This window comes from Tiliqua scincoides, chromosome 4, assembly GCF_035046505.1.
Source record: "Tiliqua scincoides isolate rTilSci1 chromosome 4, rTilSci1.hap2, whole genome shotgun sequence".
Classification (NCBI taxonomy): domain Eukaryota; kingdom Metazoa; phylum Chordata; class Lepidosauria; order Squamata; family Scincidae; genus Tiliqua; species Tiliqua scincoides.
The window spans coordinates 104,459,233-104,482,894 of NC_089824.1; the positions used below are offsets into that span (position 1 = coordinate 104,459,233).

The following is a 23,662-nucleotide window of genomic DNA, read 5'->3' on the forward strand; positions in this document are numbered from 1 at the left end:
CATTTGGTGGGCCGCTGTGAGATACAGGAATCTGGACTAGATGGGCCTATGGCCTGATCCTGTGGGGCTGTTCTTATGTTCTTATGAGGGAACAGAAGGCAGCGGGGGGAGCAGCACTGAACAGGCGTCGCATAGGCGATTGCTGCAGTTTGATGCCCTTTCACTTCGTTCCAGGATAGAACCTAAAGCTGGATTCAGCTTGAATGAGGCAGAGGAAGAGTTAATGGCTTCTCTCTGCTGCAATTACTTGCATAAACCATGTTCCCCCCCTCCTGCACCCCATCCCTTTTTTTAAAAGGGTCCTGCGCTTGAAGCATCTGTTCAGAAATGACTGCTGCATACCGTAGTGGACGATCCTTCTGCCCTGGGGCTGGGAATTCATCAACTGCAGCTTACTTCCTGGAACCCCATTGCAGAAAAGCTTCTTATATGCTCGCCGCAGCCCTTTCCTCTCGGGCCGGCTTAGCCTAGCGGTTACTTCGGTCTTGAAGTCCAATCCCAGTTTGCTGGCGATTCGAGTCCCGCGGTTGCTTTCTGACCTTTTTTGGTTCTTCCCCAACACTTCTTATTTTATGCAGAAGTGTATTTTATTTATTTGCACGCAGGTCTCCGCCTTCCCAGGCTTCTGCAGCACTTTCTTTCCAAAGAAAAAGGACAATTGTTTGAGAGCAACATTGTGGGTCTGAAAATTCCCCGATCCAGATAAGGAGCACTCTGGACATTCCTAGCTCTATGTCCCCCCAACCATCTCAGCGCAGTGCATTGTGGGTCAAACCAGCTCTTGCGTTCGCAGCGCTCATTGGGTTGCTTTCTGGACTCCCTGCGCGCGGAGGCTCCTGGGAAGGGAGGGAGAAGACGCCTGGCTGCGTTGTTGGGCTTCCTTCGCCGTCGCTTGTGGTTTTCGTCTGTGGAGGTGGCCGTCCTCGGCGGCAGCAGCAGCGAAGATGCCGGAGCGAGAGAGTAAGTGGTGCCCAGAGCAGCTGCCGCAGCCTGGGACGGTGGGCACCTTGCGCCGCTTCTTAGAGACCAATCCTAGGCATGTCTGCTCGGAAGTAAGTCCCATTATAGTCAATGGGGCTTCCTCCCAGGAAGGTGTGGATAGGATTGCAGCCTGAGAGCCCAATCCTGTCTACTCAGGAGTAGGCCCCATGATAGTCAGTGGGGCATAGTCTCAGGTAAGTGTGGCTATGATTGCAGCCTGGCTGTGTTGCCACATACATGTTTTGGGTTGGGGGAAGAGAGTGAGAGAGAGACAAAGACACTTGAAAAGGTTTTCAGTCTGTTTTATTGGTAACCAGGCAAAAAAGCACATGAAAAAAGCCCACACAAACTTTGCCTGCATGGGTTAAAGTAGGAGGATTCTAATTGTTTTGGCTTTTTTTTTTTGTGGGCAATTCTTGTGTGGGCTTTTTTCATAAAAGCAATTTATTGATGGCTTGAAAGGAGGTGGATTAATAAAATAGCAAACTAAGTTCTTCTACATGGGTTTATCTGCCACAGAACTGCAGTGCATTGCAGAAGATTTGGGGGCAGGGGCTGTCTAAGGGCAGAAGTGGACCACCTGCTAACTTTAGTTGAGCCATCCTGTGTGTGCTTAAATTCTTGAAAACAAGTTTGGACTAGGTCAATTTTCTCAACCTGTGGCACAGGTACCACTAGTGGTACTTGAGGCTGTGTCTGGTGGTACTGGTACTCATAGGACCCCTAGACACCTGCTGCCCAGCAGTGAGAGCTGGAACACAACACAACAACAAGCAGTGGTAGGTTCAAAGCATGATTTTCTGCATTCAAAAAAACCCTCCTATCCACCCTGAGCCTGTTACTGGTGTTTGTTGCATTGCATCTAGCCTCTTAACTCAGAAGTAACTGGCAGTGATATCATTGCCAGTTACTTTGTTACTACTTCTCAAAGGTGGGCCATGTGAAATGGTATAGCGGAGGACAAACTTTGAGAAACACTGGTCTAGGTTATGCATGTAAAAGTGCCTGTTCAGGATCACAGTGCAGATTCATTAGTGCTGTGAATAATGGCTTGGTTTATTTGCCAGCTTCCATTTCTCTGCCCCTTGCTCACCCACAAGTGCTGAATATCTTTTATTGTTACGGTTGCTAACCCTTTATCTTCCGGTTGCTACCACAACTGTTCTTGTGAGACAGTGGAAATGTGTTACTATTTACTGTAAATCAGAATAGTTTATTAAAGTGCTGTAATTGAAATAACCAAAACTGACACATTAAAAGACTTAGTTAAAAGGAGGAATGTTCATCATATGCATATATGATGGATTAATAGAATATGTTTGATATTTTGGAAAGTGCAGAAAAATGTGCTTAATTTTGGAAAACAATGTTCCTCTAATATTCATGATTTTTATTAATAAAGGTGGAGTGTTTTTTTAAGTCCTCTAATGTTTGCACATGACTTCAGGGAGAAGCACTTTCTTACAAACCTCAGTGCAAGTTAGAGGAAATTTGCTTTCTCCCTCTGTACTGCTCACTTTCCAGAGGGAAGATCTTATCTAAACTGTAGAGTAAATGAGAGAAGCAGGAGTGACTTCTGCTGTTTCTAACACTTCAAACAGCAGTGAAATGACAGAAGTGTGTTGGAAGGTTTAAGGAAGTGATGGGGTCTTGCCTCGTTTACATCAAGGCTTGGAGAATGTTAGAAACTGGGATACAGCCTTCAAACTGTATCACAAATGAGAGAGGTGCAGCATTTTCTCTCAAGTCATCTAGCTAAGCACAAAGGGCTTCTAAGAGAGCTGGAGTATTATCTTACATGTGCTGAGGTTTAGATGTTATAAGAATCAGCAGCAGATATTCCTGATGTTTCTTACCTTCTCAAACTTCAATATAAAAAAAAGTTTGCCAGAGGCTACTTGGCTGGAGACTGGACCATCCTTGGCCTCTGGCATTGACCAAAGGGCTTATGGTTAGGGAAGGAAAGAGAGGAGGATGGGAAAATTTTAGTATACCCCCTATAACTGACCTGTAGGCAGGACTCAGTGGTGTCCCTCCAATTTGCTTGTGGCACTTGGGGACCTGGATTGAAGGACTGAACTGTGTAGAACTAGAAAGACAATTGTCCTGCTTTGTTTCAATAGGTGGAGAAACAATACTGCCTCTTGTAACTTGTGCAATTGGGATAAAAATCCCTCCTGGACAAGCCATTGCAATTGAATGTCAGGTTTCTCAAGGACAGTGCACGTTTGAGCTCTGTAGTTGCTTTTTTTTCTCACTGGACAATTTGTTTCTGTGTGAGAGGCCCTTGGATATGCTATATGGCAGGTACACAGACATGCTTGGCAGTGCAGTGGGGTATGCTTGCTTGTAATCATTTTGTTTTCATTCTTTCCAGGTGAGCCGTTCTCCAACCCTCTGGCCCCTGATAACCATGAGGTGGATGATACTCATTCTTTCCATCAGTGAGTAGAGCGTTTTCTTGTATTTTGAGGTAGATGGTTGGAGCTCTCAACTCTTGAGGTCAAAATTCTTACCTGTGCCACCACTATGCCAAATGCAAAGTACAGTACCAAAAGAGCACATACCAGGAATGAATGGGTGAAGTTCTAGCCAATGCAGACAATGTAATGTAGCAATGCCAGAGCTAGAAATGCATCCCTGCTGCAAGAATGAAGAGTTGTGTGCTCACACTGTTGTGTTTTGTTTATGTTCTGCATTTTTTTTTGCCTCTTTATGTATCAAGCGCATGCCCACTGGTGAATCTGCTGAACCCTAGATTCTCTGTTGCAGGAACCCCAAAGCTCCTTGCCCTTTTAAAATCCCATACGTGCAAGTTCAGCATTTTGTTATGGTAAAGCAGCATTTGGAAACCATTTATGCCATGCAGAATATCTTGCACCATGATTTGTTTGAATACCGGCTATATACAGGAGTACAGGTACACCACGGGTAACTTTTTTTTACATTAAAGCACATTTGATTTTATCATAGGTCCAAGCTGACTAATGAAGACTTCCGAAAACTTCTTATGACCCCACGAGCAACCCCAACATCAGCACCACCTTCAAAATCGCGCCATCATGAGTAAGCATGGCCTCTCTGTGTTTCTTGACAAAACTGTGCATAATCTCTTTTCCTCTTCCAATTAATGCATATTCATCTAATACTCTGTTCTAGCATGGTCTGATTTGATGTATATCCTTCTGTCATATAGGAAAGTAAAACTACATTCTGAATAAGATGTGTAACAAAGTTAATACGTTGAACTTGGAACGATAACAATAATGCTGATAATAGCACTTATTACTAATATAGTAATATTGCACTTTAGAGAGTTCAAAACACTTTATGTGTATTATCTCAACGCTGGAAGATAGACTAAGTTTATCCCCATATTGCAGATTGAAGTTGAAAAGACAGTGGATTAAACTCGGTTAGCTCACAGCTTTAGCAAGATTTGGATTGGAGTTTTCCCAGATCACACTTGATCAGTATGCTACTTAGCTGTCAGAGTCTGTTACGTGGCTCTTTTAAGTGTACCTGTAGCTTTTGTTTTGAAGCCTTTGTGGGTTACTTTGACTTCTCTTGATTGATCAAGTTAGAAGCTGAGGCTGGTTAATGGAGTGAAATGACCTACTTCAAGCGCATGAATAGCTCTCATGAATATTTGGGTTTCCCATTGTTTTATTCCACTTTGACCTGTAGTATTGTTATGACACAAGTTTTTGTAATCTTCTTAGGATGCCAAGGGAGTACAATGAAGATGAAGATCCGGCTGCTCGCAGGAGAAAGAAGAAGAGGTAAATAGAAAAAGGGATTTAGAGATAAAGGCTTTCTAAGGAATAGGTATCTTAAAGTCCAGAAATTCAGCTCCTTAGAAGCCTGCTTTCCTGGCTTCTCTTTAAGGAAAAATATCAGGTGACCTCCACACTGGGGGCTTAACTTTTGACTTGAAAACTACATCAAGTTAGGAACTTCCAGGCCAGACAAAAGGCTGAAACTGGGTTCACACATGATCTACTATGGCATGCCAAATAGTAGAGAAAATGTGAACATTTCGGGATTGAAGATTACCACATACTACAGGTTAGCATTCTAGCTAAAGATTTTCTTCTGCAGACCAATCAAGAGTGCTTGCAAAGAGTTGTTTTTACGTTTCAAAAACATTTCGCGATTCACCAAAAATCAGCTTGCGACCCACTGGTGGGTCCTGACCCACAATTTGGGGAACACTGCATTAGGACAATATTGATGATACTGAGGAGGTCTGAAGGCTGGTTTGTTGGTGGAGCACATGAAGCAAATCACTTAGCAGAGGGCACATGAAATAATAAAAACAGTGGCCCCTTCTTACCTGTAGGCTTGACATCTGCAGGTTTGAACATCCGCAGATGCTGAGCCTGCAACTGGTGGGCCTCAGATGACATAACCAGAAGTGCTTTCCAGTCTGAAAAACCAATAGTGCCTTTCAGAAACATCCATGAGAACTTCTGTGGCGCGGGGAGGTCGTGTGCACCTTCCCTGTGTCTCAGAAGGCCTCCTGGATACCTTCTAAAAGGCACTTCCAGTTTGCCAATGCATGCCCCCCATGGATTTCATTATCCACAGAACTCCATGTCCACAGGGGATCCCTGCATATGCCGGCTCGAATCCCCCGCATAGACCAAGGGTTCACTGTATGCAGATCTGTGCATGGAAAAGGCGAACCAAGAACAGTCACTAAAGGAGATGGTGTAAATGCTTTCATAGGAATGGGGGTCAAGATGAATGTTCAGAGAACCTGACAATTTTTTCCACTGCCTGTTTTTCTAAAGTAACTATCTTGTTTTTCTAATGCTAGCTATTATGCAAAGTTGCGCCAGCAAGAAATTGAGCGCGAGAGGGAGTTGGCCGAGAAGTACAGGGATCGTGCCAAGGAGAGAAGAGATGGTGTTAACAAGGACTATGAGGAAACAGAGTTGATCAGCACAACTGCCAACTATAGGGCAGTGGGACCTACTGCAGAGGCGTGAGTGCATCTACTGTTACTACCTTTCCACTCTGCAGGACCATACAGTTTTGGTGTCATACAGTTTCTTTTTATTGGACTAGGGATAAATCTGCTGCAGAAAAGAGACGGCAATTGATTCAGGAGTCCAAGTTCTTGGGTGGTGACATGGAGCACACTCACTTGGTGAAGGGCCTGGATTTTGCTCTGCTGCAGAAGGTGAGCCTAGATAATACACCACATCAGCAAATCACATGTTCAGGAACTTCTTCACCGTGTACATTTTGGCAATGTTTTTCATATCTAAGCTGGATACCATTCCATCTTTGAACCATGATGTCAGCCTCTCTCAAATTTTTAAGAGATCTGCAGAACAGAAGATAGAACAGGCAATGTAATATACAATACTGCTCTATCAAGAGCTCAGAGAATCCTGCTGGTGCCTTTTATTGATGTTGTTCTTATCTGAAAGTCTTGTATATTATGTTCAGTGCTACAAGAGCTAGTTTTCTGCAGTGCTTGTTCCTAAGAATGTCTTGCATTGATTCCTAGATGCCTAGAGAGGTTAAAATTTTATTGTTGGCACATGTGAATGTGTTGAAAAAACACGTGAGCCCATAGAATATAGAGCGATAGAAATTGAACAAATGAAAAACTGGTGCAGAAGTTGAACAAGTGGTCATCTGGTGCCATCTCCATCTCTCTGTCCACTGTTGTGTGGACAGAGTTTCAGCTTTTTTCGAACAGGAGTTTGGAAAGGAAAACACTTTATCTGTGTTTGCATCTCATTCTCATCACTTATCCCTGCCAAACAGGAAGCTGTTTGCAGTTGTGTTATGTTCATCAGCGCCTATCTGTTCTTTAGTTATTTTACCATAATTGAGTTCTACTAGCAAATTTCACACATGCTTTGGTGTATAGTTGCCATATGAATGCAACATATAAGTGATTTAAAAATGATTTTAAAAGTGCTTAAAAATGCTGAATTTTCACTTACCAGTTCAGGCAAAAAATGCTAGCTTTGTTGCTTCCACCTCCACCCCTAGTAGCTGGTCTCTTCTGGGTCAACTAGTTGAGAATCAGTTAGCGATGGAGGGCTTACTTGTCATTCTTATTTGACTGCTCATGTTGTAATAGAATGGCTGTGTCCTTCTGTGGCCATAACGGCTCTTGTCTAAGTCGTATTTTCTGAAAGTGTTGAAAAAAAACAATTCTTTCTGTTCAGGTACGTGCTGAAATTGCCAGCAAAGAAAAGGAAGAGGAAGAACTGATGGAGAAGCCCCAGAAAGAAACAAAGTGAGTTGGAGCAAGTGGAGCTTCAACTTTGAGTTTTTAGATTGAAGGAGAAAGTGGCGCAGAAATTTGTTTTTCATTTTGTTCTGTTTCTTTTGTAGAAAAGATGAAGATCCAGAAAACAAAATTGAATTCAAGACACGTTTGGGTAGGCATTTCAAACCTGTGTTCTTTATACCTTTTGGATGAAGTACTGCAATTGCATTGCAGTGTGAGCAAGTTTGCTAGGATTGTGACAGTCTGCAAGTAAAGGAAGGGTGGAGGCATGTCTACTGTGGTTTGAAGAGCTGCTGACTAGGATGGTGGTTGAAATGTTCTCGCATCCCTTGTTCCTGGGTTCCCCAAGTAGTTATTTGAATCTCCTTCCTTGCTAGGTCGTAACATTTACAGGATGCTTTTCAAGAGCAAGGCGTATGAGCGGAATGAGCTTTTCCTGCCAGGAAGGATGGCTTATGTGGTGGATCTGGAAGATGAATATGCAGACACAGACATTCCCACAACCTTGATCCGAAGCAAGGCTGACTGTCCTACCATGGAGGTAACTGTCCTGAGTGGGCTTTCTGAATTAGCTAGAGCATGGCTGCTTTGTTAGTATTGTGTGCATGAGATCATGCATAATTTGTTACAGCAGATTCTTTTGGCTTTTCTTTCCAGGCCCAGACCACACTGACTACAAATGACATTGTCATTAGTAAACTAACCCAGATTCTTTCCTATCTGAGACAAGGCACTCGCAACAAGAAGCTCAAGAAGAAGGACAAAGGTGGGCCTGTGTTTCAGGGGTTAGTAGAGCAGACATCCCTCTCTGCAATGAGCCACATTTGAAGGGGATATTTTATTAAAATGTGAGCAAACTCTAAAAGAATGGTAGGGAGACCTGGAGTAAGAGTTCTTGTAATACCCTTTGACTCCACAGGATAATAATTTATAATAAAGCAGGCTGCTTGAAGGTAGAGGGCACGCCCTGCTTAGCATCTTTCAAATTCAACCTATGTACAAGCATGTGTAGTTTTGTATGCATAACATGGCGTAGACATCTGCAAGAATTTCTCTTTGCTCTAATGGTCTCATTCTTTCCAAAGAGAACAAAGTTGAAATTAACATGGATTCAGAAGTAGTTTTTTTAAAAAATTTTCTGACTGCTCTGTTTGCAGGAAAACTGGATGAGAAGAAACCCCCAGAGGCTGATATGAAGTAAGTATGAAGCTACTTTATGCCCTGAGTAGACTGAGATAAGGAACTAGACTTCTTTGGGGTTTGGGACCCTTGAAGAAACTGTTTTCTTTAAGTCTAAATGAGATGTCTTAAAGCAATCTAGAGCAGACCTCAGAAAAGAGCATGTGAATGGCTAAGTTTTGATTTGTCCCTCTTCTGGAGTTCAAGTGATTATACCATTTCTACAAGGAGAACCCATCTCATTACCCAGCTCTGTGCATGATTGGTGATGGCACTGCTTGATTTAGGAGTCAGTTGTGTTAGAGGAGTGTCTCCTCCTATCTGCTCATTTGCTACCTTTTGAATTTGTATATTTTTGGCAAACAGTATCTTTGAGGACATTGGAGATTATGTGCCATCTGCCGCAAAAATGCCACGGGAGAAGGAGCGGGAGAGGTACAGAGAACGGGAGAGAGAGCGGGAGAGAGAGCGAGACAGGGAACACGAAAGAGATCGGGAACGAGACCGAGAGAGGGAGCGTGAACGTGAAAGGGAGGAGGAGAAGAAGAGGCACAGCTATTTTGAAAAACCAAAACCTGATGATGAGGTGAGTAGAACAGTGTTTTTAGCTATAAAACTGAGATACAGTGTGTTGGTGCGTATATGACTTTCAGAGTCCTAGGCACATGTTGGGAATAACATCGAAATATAGCTAGGGCATGCCATGATAAAGTGAATATATAATCCTTTTGGAGCAGGAATAATTTGTTTTTCAATATAAAAGACGAACCTCCATGATGGTTCTGTTTTGGCCATAATGTTGTCATATGGTGATACCTGAAGGTTTTCCCTCCATTGTGACTTTTGGCAGGAGATGGTTAATTGTGAATTGGGTGTCACAGGTGTGAAACTTTCTAGTGGTCACTATCCAGGAACAGGTTGAAACTTCTGGTGAGGAAGGTGCTGTGCTGTGTGTTGTTCTGTGTCTGGGTATAGAAGTGTAGTAATGAAGGAAGAGCTACACATAATGAACTTGTACCATTTTGTCTCTGTCCTCCATTAGAAGACTTTGCTCATACATCTTGCTGCTCTTGTTGTCCTAACACTAACCACCAATGTATTTTCTTTTCTTTTAGCCCATTGATATCGATAAAGGTAAGTTCTTCTGTTTAAGTTTGTTGTAAAATTGATTGAGCTATACAGGACTGATTCTTAGTTTGGCTGGCTGCCAGACAGTGAACTTGAAAGAGTCTGGGTTTTCTTGTAAGCCTACTACTATTGTTACTGATATTAGGTATAGCTCTATTTTGAGGAAACGAGAATCATTATCTGATCCCTGAAAGACAAGGTGCCAGACGAATGTCTCTAGTGATAACGTTCTGTAAATGGGGTATCCTGGTGAATATGGTCAACTAGCTATAAGTTCCCACTCACCTAATTTCAGTGGATGTAGCAACTGAAGGAGGGCCTCTGAAGATGATGTGAGTATATAGAGAGGCTCATATACCTCTATATGTATGCATTTATTGATATCCCTTTCTGTGGTGGATATTTGAGTCACTACCTTAGTTATGTTTCATGCTGACAGGCCAGTGTGACCCACTCCTGAGTGGCCTGCTGTGATTGCATGTAATTAATGGTTCTACTTTTGGACAAGAGTGTAAGAGTTTTCTCTCTCGAAAGTAGAATTGCTTCAATGTGGAATGATGAAAAGTGTCTTCACTATTTTCCTCTGTTTCCAGGACCTGGCTCGGCCAAAGAACTGATTAAATCAATCAATGAGAAATTTGCTGGTGCAGCTGGCTGGGAAGGAGCAGAATCATATCCTTTATATATGTACAACCATGAAATACTGGTTCTGGGTGCAAAGAGATACAGGAGGCTGTCCACTCGAAGTTTCAGAAGATCCTTCTACATGCTATCCCTTTGGACAGAAATCTGTAATTTGTAATGAACACTCTATCATCATGTAGAAAAGAGGCAGTTTTCTGTCCATGTTTGGAGGTTCAAGTATGTCTAAGTGATCAATAAGCTGCTAGTTTTTGAAGTGGAGATGTTGGAGGGGGGGAGTGTCCCTGCAGTGAGTTGGCCCCAGGGAAAGAGAGTATCCAGACTTCTGTTGGTGGTGGTGCCAGCAGCAGTGAAGTTAGGCAGTGTGAGACATATTGCTTCAGTAGTCCCTGTCAGTGCCACTATATTGCAAACAAATATCAGGGGAGGGCTTTCAGATTACTCTGGGTGCTGCTGGTGCCAGTTAAGAAGTAGCATCTGGAGAGAGTGGGTGGAATTGGTGAAGACTGAAAAGGGGAGAGGCTTAAACAATAGGAGTGGGAGATACCCACCTATCTCGTTCCCTCCCATAACAGTGGTGGGTCATTAGCTAGTTCACAGTGGCTTCCCAGATGGGGACTTGGTTGACTCTCAATTGCCCGCAAACTTCCCTTTATATTTTCCATTACCATCCCATGTAGGTCCATATTCCCTGTCTGTGGGGTGGGCAGGGAACAGTCTCTTCCTGTTGTCAGATGATCGCTGACTCTCATAATATCCAGACCACTCTTTTCCTTAGCATCTGACACATTAAAGAAACCTGAAGACAAAAAGCAGCTGGGCGACTTCTTTGGGATGTCAAATAGCTATGCAGAATGTTACCCTGCAACGTAAGAATATTGCATAATCTCAAGGGGAGTGGGGGGATGAGACTGCCTTGGGGCTGATTCACATTACTAGCTTGCTTTGTCCTGAATGGGCAATTTTATGAACAGATTCTCTGCTTGTAGCCACTGTTGTGTCTGTGTAGTTCTTAGTCATCTCAGGAAGCTCCCTCTCTTGGTAAGCTGAAAGTCTGAACTTGAAGCATCTGGATGTTTTAAGCAAAATTGTGTTCAGTTAGCTCTAACCAATGAAGTGTTCCTCTTAGCAGCCTCTGCTCTGCCATCACAGAAAAAAAAGATACCTGAAAAAAAGCTTTTAGGTCAAAAGAATGAATATGGACTGAACAGTGGACTTGGGGAATCTCTATCCAGTTTCTCTGTAGGAGGTTGTTGATTTTAGTGCAGAGCACACTCAGCCCAGCTTATGCTTGAGGGGTAACACCAAAATGATATTTCGTGAATCACTTTATAGAACATAGGCAGAGGCTTATCCAGCCTTCTTCCAGCAAAGCTTGATTCCCAGGAGATTACTGTTAGCAGGAGGGGAAGTTGCATGCTTAAGTGAAAGGAAGTGGTAAAAGAGACCTGAGAGTTGTATGGTAGTAACTTCACTGCTGGTCAGTGGAATCTGAGGTCACACAATCACTACTTAGTCTGAGTTAACATCCAAATGATCTTACGTTGACATATTAGCCTTGAAGTGCTACCATAGAAACCTGAAGAAGATTACAAGATGGAGACAGGCTATTTACTGAAGCCCAATTATGTGTCTGAGAACAATCTCAGTTGAATTTTGGGTTGTCGGGTCTGACTTTTATTATCCCTGATGCCAAAGGTCATCAGCATGCACTTCTTGTGGTTAAGCAAGCCTCCTGTGATCTGCAGACTGATTGTATTGATGTGAAGTCTCTGAAACCAAGTAGACTGCAGGGATAACTGAAATACTATTTTTCATTCTAGAATGGATGATATGGCTGTGGACAGTGATGAAGAAGTAGACTACAGCAAAATGGATCAGGTATATTAACAATTCTAAAATAAATACTTCAATACTAGGTGTCTGATACCATTTGGAAATGTTTCCATAACTGATGTTTTATCATGCGTTTCCTATAGATACATTTTAATGAACCTGATGGATGGTCCCATTACCATTTGGGATGGGCGGGAAGGCAACTCTTAACATTCTAGCATAGTTTGCTGCAGAATGAGTTGATAGAATAGATTCCAGTGTTTTGTACTTCAGGTCAGGGCCTGAATCTTTGAATGGTCTTGTAGGAAAGGGGGATATTTCATTCTAATTAACAAAGCCTGTGAGTAAAACATGGTGTTGGCTGGAATGAATTGGCTTTTGATCTATGGCATCCTGATCTCTGTAACCTGCATGTATGCAGGAGAACTTTAGCTGAGCTTGCAAACTTAAAGAGAGTCAGTTCTAGGATTGATGAAACTGGGCCAAGCAGGAAATGGCCAGCACCTGCTGCACCTGGACTTACCACAGATACTTGCCTATAAGTCGATCTCACAGATAAGACAAGGGCAGGTTTTGAGCCCAAAATAATGGAATTTGCTATGACCCTCAGATAAGTCAGGGGTTTAACTTAGGGAGGTGTCCGACTATAATTTTGTCTGATTTTACCTGAGGCCAGATCCTGAAAAATAATCTCCCAGTAATTATTACCTAAAAACTATACAGTCTCCAATTTATTAAAAACATAGTAAGTATTAAAAACACAGTATACATACATAGTATATACAGTATGTTTACTTAGCATAGCAAAAACTGTTTTTAATACAGACTCTGATTTATTAAAAACTATGATCTATCTCATAGATCAGGTGTCTCTAAACTTTTTGGCAGAAGGGCCATATCATTACAGATATTCTTCTTTGATAAAAACACATGGGAGTGAAAGAACTGGAAAAAACACCTCTTGCCCAGGGAAGTTACTGCAGTGTGGGGAGATTTAGCTGCACATGGGGTTTCATTTCATCAAGCAGGGAGTCAGATACGGGGGGGGGGGTGAAGGGGAGTGAAAGAAACTGGAAAGGAGCACCCGATTTACTCAGATGTAGACCCTCTTCAGGAGGAGGTGCAGCAGCACCTCCTGGGGTCTTGTGTGGGGTTTGGGGATTCCTGGCAGCCTCGCCTCCCGCCGAGCCAGTCCCCCCATTGCGCAAGGACCCGGAGGAGCCCTGGAGGAGGCAGGGCGGTAGGGGGACAGCCTGCTGGCCAGGCGCTCCTCCGCGCCCACCCAGAGCCACTGCACGCACTCACTTGTCCTGCTGCCCGTGGAGGAAGGGAGCAGAGCGGGGGAGTCCTGGCTGGTACCGCCACCGCCATCACCAGACTAATGGAGGGCAGGGAGCGACCTGCGCTGCCTGCTCCCAAGCACACGGCTGCGTCTGTGGTGGGCACGGAGGGAGGCAAGCTGCCCCCGCCCAGGGAGCATCTGGCGTGGAGCAGGCAGTGCAGGACGCTCCCTGCATGCTCCCTGCCCTCCATCGGTCTGGTGACGATGGCGGCAGCCAGGACTCCCCCACTCCGCTCTCTGCCTCTGCGGGCGGGTGGCAGGACTTAAGTGAGTGCGTGCAGCAGCTCTAATTGGGTGCGGGGGAGCACCAGGCCATCAGGCTGTTCCCCCACCGCCCTGCCTCCTCCAGTGCTCCTCCGGATCCTTGCGCAATGGGGGAACCGGCTGGGTGGGAGGCGAGGCTGCCAGGAACCCCACAACCCCATGCAAGACCTGAAGAGGCGCCGCTGCCCCTACTTCCGCGGAGTCCCTCCCTGACCGAGGCAGGGTACAGATGGCCCCCTCGCCCCTCCATCTGCCTGTGTGACTGCGCAGATAAGACGAGGGGGGCGATTCTCCCATCATTTCCTGGTGCAAATTTATCGCCTTATAGGCGAGTATCTATGGTAGGTTGACCAGGTCTGTGGATTGTTCCTCTAACCTGGAAGTCTGTTGATGAGGAACCCCAGTAATTAGGTGTTGGCTGCACCAGATTGCCGCAGCTCCTCAATTTTTAAGTCTTAAAAAAAAGTCTTTCTGCAAATAGATGGTAGACCTGTGTGCTCCCTCTTCTTTCACCTGAGTGGAATAGTGTTGTTTGCAGAGAATTTGGGGGAGGGGTTTCAAATAGGTGTTCCTACCTGCAATTCAAAGTGGTACAGTCCACAACACCATCTTCTTCTACACATACATAGATTAAAGTTCTCTCTTCTCTTCCTGCCTCTTGAAGGGAAACAAAAAGGGACCCCTTGGCCGCTGGGACTTTGACACCCAAGAGGAGTACAGTGAATACATGAACAATAAGGAGGCTCTGCCCAAGTAAGTTTGCAGCCTATCCTGAGCATGTGGGGGGAGAGCAGAGTGGATAGTGGGGGGGAGGGCTATGACATTTGGGGGGGGGCTCACAAGTGGACTGCCTCCTAATCACAACTGAGGGCATACTTCTCTGTTCTAGATTGAGGGAAGGGTGATTACCTTTAGCTAGACTGCTGAGTGCACAGTTTCCCTTCATTATTTGAGTTCCTTATGTTTTACCCTAGAGCGGCATTTCAGTATGGAATCAAGATGTCTGAGGGCCGAAAGACTCGTCGTTTCAAGGAGACCAACGATAAAGCTGAGCTGGATCGTCAGTGGAAGAAAATCAGTGCAGTAAGCGTCCTAAGCACAAATGTTCTTCAGTAATATCTCCTTTTTTCCATCTGGTGTGAGAATTTCTCTAGAGCAGGAGTGTCAACTCATTTTATACAGCAGGCCGAGTTGTATTCATGATGCCTGCTGAGGGCTTGAAGTAATGACATAAAGCAGGAAGTGATGAAATTAAGCAGATCATAACCAGAAATAAGCATTTTTTTTTTCCTGACTCAGGAATTCATTAGCTGGAAATGACAGAAAAGAAAATACACAAATCTTGATCCCATTTTCAGGATATGGGACATCCAATTATCATGTGGGCAGCTCTTTTAGCAGTAACAGCTCAGCAGCTGACAGCAATTGATGGTGGATTTGGGAAAGCCCAAGGACCGAATAAAGAGCTTCTGGGGGCTGTTATCTGGCCCACAGGCCTTATATTTGACACCCCTGTTCTAGAGCTGTATTCAGAGTTTCATAGAAAACAATTTAGAGTTGTGCTTTTTAGGATTCAAAGGAGCTGGCTCACTCAATTTCATGCATAGATGTACACTATATCAAAAGTCCACCTGCAACCTTCTTCAAGGTCTTGAACCCCAAGCATTCTAGTACTAAAGAAGCTGAGCAGGCAAGCTGCTTTTTCCCTGTGCATGTGTAATGAGTTAAATAAGAGTTGAATCTCCAACAGGTTGTTTCTGTGGATTTTGTATACTCTTGTGCAGAATGAGTGCTATCCCAACATAGAAATCTATGCATAATACTGTGATCATACTTTTTCTGCAGATCATCGAGAAAAGGAAGAAAATGGAGGCTGATGGGTTAGTAGAATTGGTTTTAACTTGGATAAGCTACTTGCTGTTGAAAGGTCCTCCTAAAGCTTCCTCTCTGCTATGCACCTTCCACAGAATGGACCTACTTTCTTTTGAAAAATATTTATTTTATTTATTACAGATGCAGGACAGGGAAATGGGATAGACTTAGGGATAGGTCTGGCCTTGGGTTAGAGCATGTATTCTTAAAAATTTTTAAACCAACAGGCTATAAAGAGAGAAAAAATTTATCTCATTTATCATTATAATACTTGCTAATTGATCTAAGCAACCAATATTATTTATCTGACATTATCTATCCAGTCATAAAAAGACTTCCAATATCTTTTAATTTTACCTAGATCTCTTTCTTTCACTTTTTTCTGTTAAGACATCCATTTCTGCTATTTCATAAATCTTATCTATTAATTTTTCCTCTATTTGGACCTACTTTCTTCCGGCATTCTCATGATGGGAGGGGTGGACTCTGTCTTTTCTTCAAAGCTCTTTTGCTGTCAGCTGTACAAAGCTCAGCTACTGTCATATTTCTGTTGCCCACGAGTGCATGAACATCGCCCATATGTATAATTGTTTAGAGCCCAGTTATGAGTTTTTCATCCTGGATGAAAATAAAGCTAAAAGAAGACTTCATTTTATTCCATCAGTGCTTAATTTCACATTAAACTTGTTGCTGTTTACTGGCTTTGAGCTAATGAAACGTAGGTGCTGATAGATCAGAACCCCACAGAAATTACCTACTTTGCTATGCCAGACTTTTGCAAAGGCTCTGGCTCATGTCAGTTCCAATATTTTTGATGTCCTGCTTGTGCTGGGATTCTAGCAAAAGCCTGTACAGAGTCTTGTTAGCTGAAGGAAAACACATGTGACCTGGAATATCAGAAAGACTGTATACTGCAATTAATGTGTCAATAAAACTGTAGACCTCTGTGTGTGTGTGTGTGTGTTGTGTTGTTGTGTTGTGTTGTGTAAACTGGGCTTTCTGCATTAACAAGCATGCCAACTTCAGTGATTGAGTGCTCCTCTCAGTATTTAATACCCACTGATTTGTAAGGATTTACATCCTGCAGCTTGTATTGTCTTGTGGAGCATTCTGTGCACTCTGCCTCATCAGTGTTTGTTATTTCAGGGTTGAGGTAAAGAGACCAAAATACTGAAGCCCATAGAAGTTCCTGGTCTCTTCAGCAATGGTCCTGAAGTTCAGCTCTACTGGAGATGTCTTTGATGGAACATTGGTCCTTTTGTGCTAGAGGAAAACTCACTTTGCTCCCTGCTCTCAGAATTGTGCAGGACCCTGGACATGTGAACACAAGGGGCAGTTCTTGTGCTGAAGAAATTTTGTCTTCTGCTGAAGAGCATCAATGCCATGTTTCTTTGTCTTGGCTGTAGCAGTGCTTCTTCCCTTGGAGCCTGCACTTTAGATTCTGTGGCTTATAATTCTTGTGGTCGCAATAAAATCTGCATTAATTAATGTCACCGTTCCTTTGTCTCCTTTTGGCAAACAGCAATTGTGTCATGATATGGTGGGTGAGGGCAGATTTTTTAAAACAAGGGAAAGTGTTCCTTTATTCTGTAAAAAGGCCTGCAGAGGGTCTTTACCCTTCTGCAATCTCACCAAGCCACTTACCTGATGTCTAGATTTCAGCAGCTATAGTCAGCTAAGGGTGGCCCATCCATTAGTTAGGCGAGGTGATGCTGGTTGCATCATTGGCAGATTGCAGGGAGTAAGAGGGTGGGGAATTTAAGGAGTCTTTCACCTGCTGCCGCCTCCTCCCTCCAGCCTGCCACAGATGCAATCCTCACTGATCCACTTGCTGATCCACTCACTGATCCACTCACTGATAAAAGTGAACAGAACGTAGATCACCTACTTCCACCACTACTTGAAACAGCTCTGCTACTCAGCTCTCTGTGGAGGCAGTGGTGGTACAATTTTTTTTCCCCACTGTTAACCATAGCTACACCATAGTAGCTCTAGCTACTACTGTGGGCTTTAGCTGAAGTCAGACTCTGTAAGGGTTTTCTGCCATTGTCGCTCAAGGAGTCTTCCCATCTGCTTCACGGTTAGCAGCTCCCTGCAACATCAAGGAGCTCCTTTTGGCTCTGCACTTGTGATGAGGGTAATCATGTCTAATTCCCTTACAATTTCTCCATCCCAGAGCTCAGTGGCAGCAGGAGGGGGGGAGGGGGTCAATCAGCCATTGCCACAGGTAAATCCCACAGAGCCCTCATGCATCTGTGTGGTTCCATTAGCTTCTAAGAGCGGACCATCTGAGTACATCCCCATCCTTGCAAAAATTTAGGAGGCCTTCTACTGTACCAGGTTGATCAGACCATGAGAAAATCTTAATCTCCAAATTCACATTATGATCTTCCCACACAACAGTAAAGACCATTGTTGGCATCCTTCAGTCTCGGAAGACTATGGTATTACGCTCTGAATGGTGGTTCTGGAACAGAGTGTCCTCTCCAGTGCACGAAGCCTGGGTAAAGTAGATATGGAGGATAGACTGTTACCCAAGCAGCAAATCCCCCCTCTCCACGTTGCTGAAATGGTCCAATGGAAAGGCAGAAGCCAATACGGTTGGTTCCAGCGGCATCTCAGGAGTTGCCAGAACGTTACTGTGTTCAGCCATGAACTGCCTCAGGGACTCTGGCTCCGGATTTTGCCTCGAGGTTGACTCCTGAAGCCTTTTCCATAATTGGATGTAGCCACAAGGCAGTGGAGGTTTGGGATCAGAGTTTTCCTTCTCTCAGATGAGCTGCCTTCTCAGGCTAATTGAGTCCCATCTACCCGGTTGCTGCTTAATCGCCTCTTACAACAAGTACAGCCAAACTGAGGGCCTATTCTTATCCCCAGCCCCCAGGGGTTAGTAAAGACCAGATCTACAAATAACCCACACTATGACCTGAAGCAGATATTAACTGAGATAGGCCTATGGAGACAGGAGACAACCATACCAGAGACTACCCCCAACAACTTGGGCAGGGAGACAGTAGGGCAGTAGAGCAGGTGATACACCAATCAAATCTCAATTCTATCTTGGGACTCCCAACTTCAAAAGCAGACATTCAGATGACTGCTGGACTGGATGCTGTATTGGGATTGTAGGATGGACTCACAACAGACCATCAGGATTCTGCGTCCCTGTAGACAAGGCTGCTAGAGTATCCCAAAACCTGGTGGATAGAGCTGGAGGAAGCTGCTCCTCCAGCCAGGCTTGAATGATATAAGTCAGATCATCCTGCACATCCAAGATAAGTTCCCAGACAGCTTATTCTTGAATGACTTGGCATTATGCAGTAGCAACTTAAGCCTGCAGGAGCCATGGTTATAGCACCTGAAAACCATGTTGCTAGGAGAGGAATGAAACAAAGGAATAGCTACAATTGGGTGAGTCTACATTTGTCTCCCACTGCCATAACTCCCTGTATCAGTGATATGATATGGGGAAAAATTCTCAATTTTTTTAAAATGAGGATTTTTTTAAACATACAAAATTGGGAATGTTCATTAATCCTTGGTGTATCATTTTTTTACACTTAAGTGACTGAATGACTATCATGTTGATAATCAGTGTTGAGTGATAATACATGAGTGAAAATCTGCAGTTTTTGCATGCCCTCAACCAGTAATTACATGTGAATGCACATTGTCTGAAATGAATTACAGGTTATTATTTTTGCTTTAATATTCTTTCAATATTATTTTGAACACTTGACATTAATTTTCTGTTTGTGAACTGGTCCATATGTGCCTCATTATACCTGAGTTTATCATGTTTTCATGTAGTTGTAAATCCCAAAATAATTTGTATTTTGCTATTGAATAAATTGCCAAAACTAATGAAAAATGTGTCTATTTAGTTTTAGATGTATGCATATTTTTAAAGCTTATATATTAGCAATGCACACATTTTAAATGAACTGTTCCATAATTTATACAGTTTTAGGCATTAGGAATTTTTTGCAAAAAACTGGGAATCTTCTGGCTGCTCTTGGGGAATAGTTGGCACCCCAATTCTCATCACTCAGTGTAAAACAGCCCCTCCCTCCCTCCCTAGCAAAGGCACATTCTACCAAGAGACTTCTAATATGGTTAAAAAAGGAGAAACATCAGTATAGTATGTACACACACACAGAAAAAAAAAACCCCAATCATAAAGCTCACGGACACCATAAACCCTTCCCCACAGAGTCATGCCATGAAATGCATACAGAAAGAGCACATGGAAAGGGAACTCAGGGTTGCCCACTTCAGCTGTGACCTCACTACAGTCTAGGAAGGCCTTCCACTCCCCCAACAAGGTACAGGAGCCATTACCACCAACAGCTCTCCTGCATGAACCTTGTGCTCTTTGTTCAAGGGGAGGAAAATTGGCATTAAATTTTTCTTTCTTTGTGGTAAAAAAGATATTGAAACTTGAGCAGTGGAATACATCCATAAAATTGTCAATTTAGACGTGTGTTGGTGAATTGGCAAGAACCAAAAGGGCAGGTACCACCTGTGGGACTTGAACCTCCAGCTAGCTGGGGTTATGACAAGTAACCCTAGGCTAGGCTGCCCCAAAGGCGATCATCTGCGCATGATGCATACAAGAACCTTTACTGCAAGGGCTTTGACAAAACGAGTGGTAGATGGATTTGTGTTCCTCCAAGGTGGAATGATCTGCCATGATATGGAATAGTGGTAATTTCTTAACATGCTCAAAGTGCACAACACGAAAAGGGACACAGCCCACGGATGTGGGGGGGTTCCAGTCAGGGGTTCTGTTCTTCTGGAACCAAATGTATAAAACTGCAGTAATCACATGTTCGTCCCCTGTACGCTCCTGTTCCCTCTCCTTCCTTGTGTCTCTGCAAGTTCCTTGGAGTAGAGACTTGTGTCTCCCACTACATGCCCCTTACATAAAACAAAACAAATTAAGCCCTCTGTTCTAATCACAAGGGACTCTGGTTGCTGCACAGTCACTCACTACAGCCTCAAAATAACATGTCGATATCTCAATAACATCAGGGAACAGTGTAGACAGACAGAGAAACAGTGTTTCTCAAACTGTAGGTCAGAACCCACTACGTGGGTCACAACTCAATTTTAAGTGGGTCCCCATTCATTTCAATATTTTGTTTATTGGACTTGATGCCAACATGGTATGTGACTGCATTTGGGGAGATCCATACTTTTAACAGACTACAGCGTATATGCTTTTAACAGTGATAGTCAATGGGGCTTACTCCTGGGTAAGTGTGGGTAGGGTTTGCAGTCTAGGTTTGTTAAAGAATTTTCCTGCTTGATGATGTCGCTTCTGGCCTCTGGTGGGTCCCGACAGATTGTCACTCTAAAAGGTGGGTCTGGGCTGAAAAGTTTGACAACCACTGGTGCAGATGCTTAGGTGGTGGTGTATATAAAGGGAAGCATGAAAGCAGACATGCTCATAGGTGATTGCACTGCCTATCAGTCATAGGTGATAGCATTGGAGAACAAAAGACCAGGTAGCGCCCGCGGGATTCGAACTGCTGGAGAACCAGCAATTACGATACTCAGTTTTGCAGCGAAGGAACCGCTGAGCTAAGCCGGCCCGGATGTTAGAGCTTGCTGGAGTTGTACAAGAATATAAGGGGAAGTGACGACACAAACAAGAAATGATCTTACTATCCCCAAAGAAAGTCCTGTGTAGTAACAACATTCCTTCCCACAGCAGGATCAACTCTTCCTAAGCTCTTATGTAGCGTGGCACATAAATGTGAGCATAAATGAAGCAATGTTCCCAGATTTGCAGGGAGCAAAAGACCAGGAGGCGCCCACGGGACTCGAACCACACTCACTGCAGCTCGAATGGGAGTCGCTTTCGTGCTGCATAGACGAAGGAACAGCTGGGCTAAACTGCTCTGGGAAGCAAAGCAAACGAGAGTGATACAAGAAGCTTTCAAGGGAAGTGACGATGCAAACAAGGGACAACTTCGCAGTCCCTGGAAAAAGTAACACCTTCCCCTCCTGCACAATCAACTCTTCCTAACTCAGATCCTTCCACAGGATTGGTTGGGGAAAAAGGAACAAGAAGGGCCCAGAGAAGGGGCTGTCTGACTGCCAGCTTGACCGCAGCACCGCCTCTGCAGGACCTCCCCAACTCCTGCACTACTTTCTTTTTTGGAGACCACCCCCCTTCATTCCCATTTCTTCATATACCTGCCTTGAAGTCAGCCGAACGCAACAATTCCATCTGCTTCTGCTGTTTAGCCCTGTCTCCATGCCCCTCTGTCGCTTTCTATTGGAAGCTCCTTGGGGGCAAGGACCTGCTCTCAATACAGGCACGCACAATCCCCTTCCAGCCGCACCCTCCCCCCCCATATTTCCCTTTAAAAACCAGAACCACTACTATAATAACATTGTGACTATGCTGCAGTGTGTGTCAGCCCAATCCTATGCATGTCTACTCAGAAGCCCTATTAGAGTCAATGGGCGTTACTCCCAGGAAAGTGTGGCTAGAATTGGTCTGTGTGTGTCCCCATAATAGCGGACTCACAGCCCAATCCTATCCACACTTTCCTGGGAATAAGCCCCATTGACTCTAATGGGACACTTTTGAGTAGACATGCATAGGATTGGGCTGACAAACAGCTACAGCACAATCCTAGGCATGTCTACTCAGAAGTAAGCCGTGTTGAGTTCAGTGGGGCTTATTCCCAGGAAAGCGTGTGCGTAGGATTGCAGCAAGGCTCGTTGATGGCCATGCTAGTCCAGCAGAGTTAAAATCCACAGTACAAAATACCCTTATCAAGAATTATCCTATGGGACTTTTCATCAGGGTAGCTGATAAGCCAAAGAAGCTTCCCATGTGAATGGGAATGAAGAATCCTGGAATAGAACTTCAAGGCTTGCTGTCTGGTCACCTTGGAACGTTGAGGTTGGTTCTCATCACTGGGTACTAAACAGCCCCTTCCTCACTCCCAGCCCTTGGAAAGGCACATTCTACCAAGAGACTTCTAATATGGTAAAGAAGGATCATAAAGTATCAGAAATACCCCAGAGCACCACACACACACACATCCTAAGGCGCACTGACACCCCCCCTTCCCAGCAGAATGCCCCACTGCAACTCAGGGATGTCTACTTCAGTTCATTCGCACTATAGGAAGCTCTTCCTCTCTACCAAGGCAGAAGAAGCGTTCCCACCAACACCCTTTCCTGAGCTCCATGCTGTTTAAAGGGAGGACCAACTAGCTAAAAAATAGTCCTTTTTCTTTGGAAAGAAAGTGCTGCAGAAGCTTGAGAAGGGGGAGACCTGCATGCAATTAAATAAATTAAATACACTTCTGCATAAAATAAGAAGTGTTGGGAAAGAATCCAAAAGGCCAGGAAGCGCCCGCGGGACTCGAACCACCAGCAAGCTGGGATTAGACTTCAAATGCAGGTATGAGGTCGAAGTAACCGCTAGGCTAAGCCGGCCCGAGAGCAAAGGGCTGCGGCGAGCATATAAGAAGCTTTTCTGCAATGGGGTTCCAGGAAGTAAGCTGCAGTTGATGAATTCCCAGCCCCAGGGCAGAAGGATCTTTCACTACTGTAAGCAGCAGTCATTTCTGAACAGATGCTTCAAGCGCAGGATCCTTTTAAAAAAAGGGATGGGGTGCAGGAGGGGGGGAACATGGTTTATGCAAGTAATTGCAGCAGAGAGAAGCCATTAACTCTTTCTCTGCCTCATTCAAGCTGAATCCAGCTTTAGGTTCTATCCTGGAACGAAGTGAAAGGGCATCAAACTGCAGCAATCGCCTATGCGACGCCTGTTAACTGCTGCTCCCCTCTGCTGTCTCCCTTTGCGAGTCCCTTGCAGCTGGACTCTCCAACTCCACCCTCTCCACTACATGTCCCTTATATGGAACCAAACAAAGAGAAGGAAGCCCCCTGGGACAATCACATGGGATTCTGCTGCAGGGTGATCGCCCACTGGAGCCTCCAAAGAACATGGAAGCTGCCAGTAAGACCAGCAAACAGTGTAGACAGTTTCTCAAACTGTAGGTACGGACCCACTAGATGGGTCGCGAGCCAATTTCAGGTGGGTCCCAATTCATTTCAATTTTTTTAAAAAAATATATTAGACTTGATGCTGCCGTGGTATGTGACTTCAGTAGGAGAAATGTTACACA

General features: G+C 44.2%; 1 protein-coding gene across 1 annotated transcript; it reads left to right on the forward strand.

Moving 5' to 3' along the window:
* The first annotated feature begins 819 nt into the window (after positions 1-819).
* On the forward strand, positions 820-16,991 carry IK (IK cytokine). Its single transcript, XM_066625471.1, has 20 exons — positions 820-960; positions 3,359-3,425; positions 3,955-4,047; positions 4,704-4,763; positions 5,804-5,971; positions 6,055-6,169; positions 7,176-7,246; positions 7,345-7,391; positions 7,618-7,781; positions 7,898-8,006; positions 8,398-8,437; positions 8,786-9,005; positions 9,535-9,553; positions 10,141-10,218; positions 10,977-11,058; positions 12,013-12,070; positions 14,296-14,384; positions 14,606-14,714; positions 15,477-15,511; positions 16,650-16,991. Exons 1-20 carry the CDS (start codon positions 945-947, stop codon positions 16,675-16,677), a joined length of 1,668 nt encoding a protein of 555 aa, XP_066481568.1. The 5' UTR covers positions 820-944; the 3' UTR covers positions 16,678-16,991.
* Positions 16,992-23,662: the final 6,671 nt, after the last annotated feature.